At 46.1% G+C, this 11,250-nt stretch overlaps 1 protein-coding gene across 1 annotated transcript; it reads left to right on the forward strand.

Annotated features, from left to right (window-relative positions):
* The first annotated feature begins 3,461 nt into the window (after window positions 1–3,461).
* On the forward strand, window positions 3,462–11,028 carry LOC124663873. The gene is made up of 6 exons (XM_047201524.1): window positions 3,462–3,590; window positions 3,722–4,013; window positions 5,135–6,281; window positions 9,144–9,231; window positions 9,869–9,947; window positions 10,529–11,028. Exons 1-6 carry the CDS (start codon window positions 3,462–3,464, stop codon window positions 11,026–11,028), a joined length of 2,235 nt encoding a protein of 744 aa, XP_047057480.1.
* The last annotated feature ends 222 nt before the right edge of the window (window positions 11,029–11,250 follow it).

Genomic DNA, 11,250 nt, shown 5'->3' on the forward strand with positions numbered 1-11,250 from the left:
TAACCCTATGTGGTGTCGAGAGAGAAACTTGTCCCCCCTAAGATGCAGTTTTTCTTTAAAAGCGCGAAATTTCCCCAGATTTTACGATGCAATGCACATCCCTTTCTAAATTCTACCCCTTGATCGTCTCTAAACCTGGGATATTACAGAAAACAAGTTGGTTTTTCTTGGGTTTGTTGTTTCTGCCAATGGCATTGAAGTGGACACTTCGAAGGTTGAGGCCATTCACAATTGGCCCACTCCTACCAACGTTGGTCAAGTTCGAAGTTTCCATGGACTTGTCGGCTTCTATAGAAGATTTGTGAAAGATTTTAGCACCATTGCTTGACCTTTAAATGAGCTTACTAAAGAGAATGTTCCATTTGTGTGGGGCAAGGCCCAACAAAAAGCTTTTGATGAGTTTAAAAAGAAACTTACCGAGGCACCACTTCTCGTTCTTCCAAACTTTGCAAAAACTTTTGAGATTGAGTGTGATGCGAGTGGACTCGGTATTGGTGGAGTCCTTATGCAAGATGGAAAACCCGTGGCATATTATAGTGAGAAGTTGGATGGCGCACGCCTCAACTATCCTATATATGACAAGGAACTTTATGCGCTTGTTCGAGTTCTTGAAGTTTGGCAACATTATCTTTGGCCAAAAGAGTTTGTTATTCACTCCGACCATGAGTCTTTGAAGTATTTTAAAAGTCAACACAATTTGAACAAAAGATATGCAAAATGGGTTGAGTTCATTGAGTCCTTTCCATATGTAATCAAATACAAGAAGGGCACGGACAATGTAGTTGCGGATGCTCTTTCCCGCAAGCTCACCCTTTTACTCACTCGTTTGGATTTCCATGTTTTGGGTCTTGATGAAATCAAAGACCTATATGCCTCTGATACCTTCTTTGGCCCAATTTTTGGAAAGTGTTCTAGTGAAAAGGGCATCGATGATTTCTATTTGCACCAAGGATTCTTGTTCAAGGGCAACAAACTTTGTATTCTCATGTTTCTGCTTCGCCTTTTGCTCTTACAAGAATCGCATGGTGGTGGTCTTATGGGACACTTTGGACGAGAGAAGACGTATAAAATTCTTTCAACTCACTACTATTGCCCTTGAATGTACCGCGACGTGGACCGCCTTTGTCGACGGTGCACAACATGCTTACAAGCTAAGTCCACTTCCAACCCCTATGGCCTTTATACACCATTGCCTATTCCTTATGCTCCTTGGTCCGATATAAGCATGGACTTTGTACTAGGATTGCCTCGAACTAAGTATGGTCATGATTCAATTTGTGTGGTGGTTGATAGATTCTCCAAAATGGCTCATTTTATACCTTGCTCCCGAACGGGTGATGCTTCATATATTGCCTCCTTGTTTTTTAGGGAAATTGTGAGACTCCACGGTGTACCAGGAAGCATTGTCTCGGACCGAGATGTCAAATTCATGAGCTACCTTTGGAAGACACTAATGAACAAGTTCAACATCAAGCTTTTGTTCTCATCATCCTCGCACCCACAAACCGATGGGCAAACCGAAGTGGTGAACCGAAGCCTCTCCACACTACTACGAGTCCTTGTCAAGAAGAATTTGAAATCATGGGAAGATTGCATCCCGCATGCGGAGTTTGCCTACAACCGCGCCAAGCACTCAACAACAATGAGAAGCCCCTTCATGGTAGTATATGGGTTCGAACCGCCGACGGCAATCGACCTACTTCCTCTTCCACTACATGAGCAAGTAAACATGAACATCGACAAGCGAGCCCAATACATGAAGAAGCTACATGAAGATACAAGGGCAACAATCGAGCAAAAAGTCCTTCGTCAAGCCACTAGACTCAACATGAAGAAGAAGGCAAGGATCTTCAATGAAGGAGACCTAGTGTGGATACACCTTCGCAAAGACCGCTTCCCTCAAGAACGAAACTCCAAGCTCAAGCCCCGAGGCGATGGCCCCTTCAAGGTCCTCAAGCGCATCAACAACAACGCCTACGTCATCGACATACCAACATCCAAGTACTTGGTGAGCAACACATTCAATGTTTCCGACCTCTCGCCCTATCATGGCGATGAGGAGAACATAGAGTCGAAGACGACTCTTTCGCAAGGTGGGGGGATGATACGTGGTGGCTTTTGTACACCTCCTCCTCAAGACCGACAAGCCCTCCTCGTGGACCAATGACACGAGCTTGGGCCCAAGCTATACAACAAGAGGTGAATTCGCTCCTTTCCACATATGCATTTGATACCTCATTGGATGGCATGCTACTTCATGCAAATACCCTGTGTTCAATCAGGTATATCGATCAAGACGCAAGCCATGGAGACCAAGCCAATGGAGAGGGAGCTGAAAATTGAGAAGATGGAGACCCAGCGTTCAAGCCGGAACTTCCGCCCCCAGGACCGGAACTTCGGGACAGATGCCTCCCAGATGCTGTCCAGCGCCGAGGAAAGAGGATCCGGCCGGAACTTCCTCCCCCAAGGACCGGAACTTCCGCCCGCCGGAACTTCCGCTCAAGTTCCGCTCCAGTTCCGGAAACGCGCCAAAACGCCCCGGGATGTTACTGCAAGGAAATCGGTCATTTTTGGAACTAGGCCGGAAGTACCGCCCCGACCGGAACTTCCGCCCCCTGAGGCCGGAACTTCCGCCTGCGCGACTTTCAGCTCAAAACTGCACGTTTCAGCATGTAACTTACCCCTTCGCCCCACCAACTATAAATAGCCTTGTTGGCTCAGATCTGGGATTCATACTTGATGCGAGATTAAACATGAGCTTTGCTCCTCCCTATGGGAAACCCTTCTAGATCCAAATCTATGAAGTTACCAAGACCCTTCTAAGGAATTGGTCTCTTCGGTGTTTGTGGATCTTTTGCTCCTTGCAATTCTATCTATTTGCACTCTTTGCCTCTTTGGAACTCTACCAATTGCTTGCCAATCTTTTGTGAGGGATTCTACTCCTTGTGGGTCTTTGCCTTGCAATTCTATTGGGATGGTGTATCGGGCCAACGAAGAACAACCGGTTGTGTATGTGTGTTGCGTTTGTATCTTCGATCCACCCCGCTTTCTACCCGTGTTCTTCGTGTTCTTCCACCTCCCCCACGAATCCCATCCAAATCCGTGAAGATCGGGCCTCCCCTAGGGCTTAGACCATATCAAAGGTGGAACGTCTTTCTTGATTGTGCTTGCTTGATGAAGTCTTGTGAATTGTTCCCCCATAAACCATCATGGGATGCTTCTTCTTCGGCATATCTTTATGTACCCATGACCACCATATGGATGCAAGCTCCATCCTCATCCCTCCTCTTCTGTTCATGCCTCTATCTTCATCCTTCTTCTTCATTGCACACCACCGTATTCATTCTTCATATTGTTGATGTCTTGAAGATGTGCACGAGAACTCGCTCCTTCTTCTTCTTCTTCTTCTTCTATGCAACCATTTAGTCCATAGGGATTGTCATCAATTACCAAAATCACACATGGGGACTCCATGTTCTTTCGGAGGGCTGTCGCTTCCGCCCTCCGATTTTTTCTTGGAGGTGCGGGAGAAGTATGGGTTGCAGGCGCACAACATCTTCCACAACGCCTACACCATCCTTTCTAACTTTGTAACTCTTTGCGAAGGTCACACTTAGGGATCTGACCAGATCTCCACCTCTTCCAAAACTTCTACAGAATCAAGAAGGAACCCAAGGACAGGGCGTTGTATAACAGTGGGAGCATAACATTCGTGCTTCAGGAGAAAGGAATCTTTCTGCCAATGTCCACGCACGAATCCATCTGGTACTGGAATGCCAGATGGTTCTACATCAAGGACGTGAAAGCTTCGGGTGGTACCAATGGTCTCCTAGCGTTTGTCAACAACACCCCCATAGAGAGGGAAAGTTGGTTTGAGATCCAGGATCTCACCCAATTTCCCAATCTTGACCACATGGCCAGGAGAATACCTAAGCCGACGCAACGGAAGCTCTCCGACAATGACCTTACACTGAGGTGGTTCACGCGTCGGATCCAGCTCCTCCACTATTGTGGTGTGATGGTATTGATACTACATATCTATCCCCAAATCCAGTGTTTCACCTCCGTACCAAGCATATTGAAGTTTCCAGATAGAGTGGCACATAAAGAATTTGAAACCAACCCCTCAAAGGATCAAATAGCAGACATATTTACAAAGCCTCTTCCATTACTACAGAGTTTGAGGCATGTAGTAGATGCAATCTTTTTTTTTGTCAATCAATACCACATATATTTATATTTACAGTAACAAATAATATATGGTAGAGATATATAAGTTGAGTCCAACTATTACAAAATAAAGCATAAAAGAAACTAGCAAATCATCGAGAACTTCAAATTCTTCTTTCTTCCATGACACAGTGTTGTACTTCTCCGAAGGCAGCCGAAAACAGATACCAAACCATAGACCTAAAAATACAAACGAAGGTTCCCCATATTTTTAACTTAAGCCGCAATGCTAAGGCTACATGCGCGCACGCAACCATTGAAGTAGTCAATCAACATTGGCAAGAGTACCAACACTAGTATGCAAGGGAGAAAAAAAACCGAGCACCCTCGCTGGAGAGCCGCGAGTGCAAATCACCATTATCGAGGACGTAGCAGCTGGAACAAATATTACAAGGATAATTCTCCTTGTGGCAACATGCGAAAATCGATCTGGTGAAGTAAGATTTGAAGACCCATACATATAGAATTGTAATCCTCCAACACGACATCGTGGTGAATGCCAACAAGAAGACGGCTACTAAACCTTTATCTAATATGTAAAAAACACTACTTTCTTAAAAACTCCACACATAGATCGGGTCATCACCCCTCCGGACACCGGCGAGGCTGGTCGGAGGAGGAGGAACCGATCTATGGTGGAGGCGAAGGTGGAGGCGCTGCGCTTTTCTCCAAGGCGGCCGCCGCCAAAAGGTTAGTATATGCAATCTTAACTTGTTGGAACCGGTTGAAATCGAGGGAAGATGATAAACGTTACAAAAGCTACCATCGTGACCAGCACGTATACTCTGTTTGTATGGCTATAATCCCATCTGATCGATATATAAGCATCAAGGACGCCGCCGTTTGTGCCGTGCGATCTAATACCCTAATTCCCTTTCATTGCGTTGCTTTTGAGCATCACCAGCCGACTTCTTCAAGCCGGATGACAACACCATGGAATCGTCAGCAGAGTTCGCTAAGCCGGTTTACCTTGTGGCGGTCCTCGCGGACGAACAATCGGCCTACTCTATTCTCAAGATCGACGCCGGCGGCGGCGACGGCGAGCCGCCTCGCGCCCGCGTCGTTGCTAGGCTTCCTGGCGAGGAGCGCGGCATGTCTTTCGTTGCCGCGCATTCGAAGCACGGCTCCTGGATCGTCGGCGTCGGTGGCGGTCCAAGTGCGGCCACCGTCATCTTTGAGCCGAGCACATTGAAGACGTTCAAGGGCCATCGGCTCAGGTACCCCAAGCACGAACCCGTCCTGATCTCCCACGGCGGCGAGGTGTACGCCATCTCACGCCGCCCCCGGGTGGTGCCCCGCATCGACAACGAGCCATGGTTCGAATCCCTCAGCTTCAACGAGGGTGTCCCCTCCGGGGACCGCGGCGTTTTGCCCTGGACTATGCTGCCACCACCACCCTTCTTCCCTGCCAGGTTGAACCCTCATCAGTTTCGCAATCCACCCGAAATTACAGTCACATCCTATGCGGCCATGGGCTCCTACGTCTTGCTTTCCCCGCAGCAAGAACTGACGGTGGGCGCTTACGCCTTCCATGTGGTGAACAAAACATGGGAGAAGGTCCACAACAAGAACCTGCCTTTCGTTGGCCAGGCAGTGCCCCTTGGTGGTGGTGCCGGTGACCTCTTCGCCGCCTGCCCCGTATCCAAGAACGGCGTCGCCGCCTCTGCCTCTGTGTTCCGCATGTCCATCGACCTCTCCTCCTCCAGCACTCCCTCGCTGTCGATCCAAGAGTTCCCGGTGGCAACATCAGAGGGCAAGATTCCATGGCCGCTTTTCTGCCCTCTGGGAGAGGGCAGCTTCTGTTCCATCAGATTAGGATCTGTCTGTCCAAGCCGTCGCAAAGCCAACTGCCTGAAGAAGGTTCAGGTTATCTTGACCACCTTTCAGATGGAGAACTTTGAGGCTATCTTTATGGCCCGCCAGTCCCAGGGTGTGAAGGCTAAGGATCTGCCAGATGCAGCACGAGTGCAGGAACAGGGTCATACTTGCAAATTTAAGGGCCGAAAACGTTTGTTGGAATGTGACATGCCTCTTGTTGCTGCCCTGTCCATGTAAGCATCTCTCTTCTACTTTGTTTACCTACAGCTGTCAATTATATTTCTGTCGCTGCTACTAGATTATTAGATCTTCTACGTATTTGTGCCACCAAATAAAATCAAGTGTACTAGCGTTCTGTTTTCATAGACACACATTCCGATTTATGTGTACTGCTCTGTTGGGCTATGGCCTACTGATCACATTTAATTTGACTTTAGATATAGACCAATTTGAGTACTCCCTCCATTTTTATATGTAAGGCCACAGCGCATTTCGATGTAGAACTTGAACTAACAATTTGATCAACATAATATGAATTATATGTCACCAAAAGCATACCAGTGGATTCATATTTCAAAAATGTTTCTAATGATATGTTTTTTGTGTTATATAACTTATCTTTTATCAATTAAATTGTTAGTCAAAGTTTTAGCATGGAATACTTAGTGTCCTTATATATAAAAACGGAGGGAGTATGTAGCATGCCATGCAGCATTTTATTCTAGTGGTCTAGAAGTCTTGCACATGCAAGTGACCAGGCGTGCAACACTTTTGTACTTGTTTTTAATACCAGCAACAGATTAGAATAGAATTCAGTAATTAAATCAGGTGGCTTTGACAAAGTGTGCTGCACAAACCCTGCTCTGGCAGCTTAGTGCCTGCCAAAGGTATGTGATCTACCACCTAAAAATAGTTGTACACTATGCATCAGTATTCAGCAGTAGGGATGTGCAATTCCTTGATTTCATTGACTTCGGGATCTGGTTCTGTTGAGTCATGCACTTACCCCATTGTAAACAGTTGTGGGCAGTGATTTTTGTGCCTTGTGTGAACGTAGCAAGCAATACATTGTGAATTGTCAACATTACAGAACCTGTTGGGGTTACTTCTGAAAGTTTAGCAACATTACAGAACCTGATATGGCAGTGGTTCTCTGCAAACCTGGTCACCTGTAAAAAGCTATAATATTTAGCTTCCACAGACCATAATGTTTTTGCAACTATTGGCAGTGCACCATTTTTGATATATTGGGGATAGAGCCAAAGCAACCACTTTATTTCGTACTTCCTGTTGGGAAATTCAGGAAATGTTCATCATAAGACCACAAATTGTAGTTTTTATTATCACTTCATACTTAGTATGTTGATAATTAGCATCTTGGAATAAGCATAACTAGTAGTCGGGGAAAGCCTGAATTAGAATTAGTTAAGCTTGACATGAATTGGATGTACTTCAAAAACAAAAGAACAATATTACACAAAGTAATCGAAGGTGCTTAGAAATCTATTTACTTTCACAATAAAACATGCTTACCATGGTTTCTACGGCGCAATACGTTTTATGGCGACCGATCTCCTTCATAACGTTATAACACTTACCGCATGTGGCGAGGCAACATCATCGACCCTAACTTTGTACGAAAGCAAATTAAATCACTACGTCATTGACATAATCTATAATCTAACATTGTATGACAACAAACCTTAGCACTAATTATGTTGTACACGACTACATGCATACCTGGTGGTTGCCCATGTAGCACTAATTAAGTTGTACACGACTACATGCATACCTGGTGGTTGCCCATGCACTACATGTTGTACACGACTACAGGCATACCTGGTGGTTTGTATGACAACAAAGAGCAACATGTACATAGAATCAGAACAGAGGAGGGGAGAAAAGAAACAGAGCACATGCGAGAAGAGAGAGGGAAGGGAGAGCAGGGAGAAGGATATGGGGAAGCTCAGCTTGCTGATGTGCCGATCTGGAGCTGGAGGTGAAGCTGGAGGGTAAGGGGTGGCGGGAAGAGTGAGGAGGGAATCATTGTGGCCATAGAGGGTTGGCGATGAAGCTGGGTGGGACGAGGTGGCCGAATCTTTGGTGCGGATGGCTGGTCGCCGGAGAAGACCAGGTGTTGCAGTCTATTTTACAATTTACCCAATCATGGTGGCCTCTGCCTCCTATTTCTGACCAAGTTTCGGCCACCTCGTCCTGCCCAGCTTCATCGCCAATCCTCAGTCCCTGCATGGCCACATCTCTTTGTTTCTGGTCAGCTACCCCCTTTTCATTTCTCCGTGCCAAATCCCGTAGTCCCAGGCAGGAGAACAAAGCCCGTTCATGGCATCTAGTTTTGGGCATGGCAACGAAAATCACGTCATATGGACGGTACGGTGAGGCCAAGCTGGTAGGGCGGACGCCATACGCAAAAAGTATCACGAACTTGGATGCCTCAGGCTGGAACTGCTCCACAGTGCTGTATCGTCCTTATAGCGACTAGCCGACTAGATAACAACGCCTAAAAACCTTGATGCTTACTATGCAGATCATGCTGTTGCTGCAAGCCTAGTTTTACTTGTCTGTCCTGGGCAGGATGATTGGTCATAGTATGCTTGCAATTAGCCACCATTTGGATGATATTATCTGCCCTAGAATTGGGATTTCCCGCACTTCTAATTTTCGCTGAATTGGGATTTCCCGCACTTCTAAGAGAAAGACACCTAAAGCGACTATTATATACTACTATAAGTAATTGCCTGTAGGACACCAGGTGTAACATAGCTTGTTTACCACTTGCCGACCGTGGATGGTTCTGGTATTTGTTCCTTTTCCAAGTTTAGCTCATTTTGTACTACATGGAATGAGTTTTGTTCTTTCGATCCCATGTAGTGCTTATTATGTTACTACGAGAACCATCAAGTTGTAGGTTGTGTTACTACTGAACCTGAACTCCACGACTTATTAAGGGCGTGCAACTGTGCATGAACTAAGATGTTTTGTTAGCTCCGTTTTAGGTGCGCTTATCAGCCCTCATCTATGAGTGCAATAACTAAGGCTTGTTGAATATTGACTGGCTTCCTTTTATGATGACCCAGGATCACGGAAAATATTGAGCTGTTTGAGGAAGACGCGACCAACACAATAGCAAGTCATCCTACGGAAAGCTCCATCTTCGAAGCACCAGTAATTTATGGCTAAGCAGTTGTATCCTTCCCACCTCAGGATGAGGCCATCTCTGTGAGTATCTGTGAGAGCAAGTACAATAAGGTACAGTTAGCTGGCTATAAGAGATAAAATATTATAAGTTTGCTTAGTTGGAGGAGAGAGGTTAGGAGAGAGAAGAGAAGTGGGCTACTATCTAATAGCCAGCTCTAGCACGTGCTCCTAGGCACTATGTGAGACTAAAAGGTGGGCCATATATTGTAAAAGTACTACACTTTTATAGCTTACTATTATACATGCTAGCTATAAATTGACTATAGATGATGTGGCAAATTGTTATAGCCGACTGCCGGCTATACTATTGTTCTTGCTCTGAATCGAGTTCCAGTTAATATGAATGTTACTATTGGGTTTACTTACCATGAAAAATTACTTTTTTTTTCGAAAATGAGCACTTTATTGGGTTTACTTACCATGAAAAATTACTAGCAGTATCCATCTGTGTCCTATGAATCGAGTTTCAGTTAATATGAACTAGGCAGCGTCCCCTCGCGCCGGTCATGAGGCAAATCCATCCATCCGCCGCTCGACTTCCCCAGATCCGTTGATCTTGAGCGGTTGAATCGGCATCCAGGCATCCTCCTCTCTGCTCCTATAGCGCGTCATCGTCGCCCGGAGCAGCGCGCCGCCGTCGGCCAGGAGCAGCGCGCGGACGCCGGCCAACACAAAGCGATTGGGTAGGCAAGAGATCAAGCAGGGGGATGCCGGTGGAATTTGGTGGAGAGGACGGTGAGGGTTGGTGAAAAAATAGAGAGATAAAGATGAGATATGGAGAAGGCACGCGTCGAGCCATGCGGTGGAACATGGTCATCGGTGCCGCTTTGACCATCAACAGTGCACGAATAGAACTGGCCTACCACTTCCCGAAAAGCCTGGCAGCTACGGCCACACAAACATCACGTCTCCAAACACCAAGAGGGAAAGTAGGCCCTGAAATCGTAGAGAGCACCGAAATCGTACACAACAAAAAAACTGATGGATGGAGGTTGTCACCACGTTAAATCTCAACTAAGCTCAAAATTCTATCAAAAATCGAAGTAGTTCAGGTTTAATATAGTAGTTATGTTAGGACTATTTAGCGTCACTTAATATGACAACATTTTCATTTCAGTTGTTTCTTTGTTATTTTGTTGCTACCACTAAATTGCTCACCAAGTCACCAAAAACCGCAAATAGAGGCCGAGTTACGTGTAGCTCTTTATTTTCAAAAAATAAATGGATATATTTTAAAGTTTCGAAAAATCTGAAAAAAATCTAGATGTGAATTTCTTTGTATTCATTTCACCCCGCCCCCGGGTGGTGCCCCACATCGACAACGAGCCATGGTTCGAATCCCTCAGCTCCAATGAGGGTGTCCCCTCCCGGGACCGTGGCGATTTGCCCTGGACTATGCTGCCACCACCACCCTTGTTCCCTGCCAGGTTGAACCCTCATGACTTCCGCAACCCACCCAAAATTACAGTCACATCCTACGCGGCCATGGGCTCCTACGTCTTGCTTTCCCCGCAGCAAGAACTGATGGTGGGCGCTTACGCTTTCCATGTGGTGAACAAAACATGGGAGAAGGTCCACAACAAGAACCTGCCTTTTGTTGGCCAGGCAGTGCCCCTTGGTGGCGGTGGCCTCTTCGCCGCCTGCCCCATATCCAAGAACGGCGTTGCTGCCTCTGCCTCCGTGTTCCGCATGTCCATGGATCTCTCCTCCTCTAGCACTCCCTTAAACTACAACTGTCAATTATATTTCTGTCGCTGCTACTAAATGAAGTGTACTAGCGTTCTGTTTTCACAGATAAACATTCCGATTTATGTGTACTGCTCTGTTGGACTATGGCCTACTGATTGCATTTAATTCGACTTTAGATATAGATCAATTTGGATATCTAGCATGCCACGCAGCATTTTATTCTAGTGGTATGGAAGTCTTGCACATGCAAGTGACTAGGTGTGCAGCACTTTTGCACTTGTTCTAAATACTAGCAAA

Source organism: Lolium rigidum, chromosome 6 (assembly GCF_022539505.1).
Source record: "Lolium rigidum isolate FL_2022 chromosome 6, APGP_CSIRO_Lrig_0.1, whole genome shotgun sequence".
In the NCBI taxonomy this organism is placed as follows: Eukaryota; Viridiplantae; Streptophyta; class Magnoliopsida; order Poales; family Poaceae; genus Lolium; species Lolium rigidum.

Excerpts from the sequence above, each read along its gene's own strand:
- LOC124663873 (XM_047201524.1), top strand. The coding sequence starts at position 3,462 with ATGGGGACTCCATGTTCTTTCGGAGGGCTGTCGCTTCCGCCCTCCGAT. Across the intron at positions 3,591-3,721 it reads ACACCATCCTTTCTAACTTT|GAGAAAGGAATCTTTCTGCC; the intron begins GTAACTCTTTGC and ends TTCGTGCTTCAG. Across the intron at positions 4,014-5,134 it reads CCAGCTCCTCCACTATTGTG|CCGACTTCTTCAAGCCGGAT; the intron begins GTGTGATGGTAT and ends GAGCATCACCAG.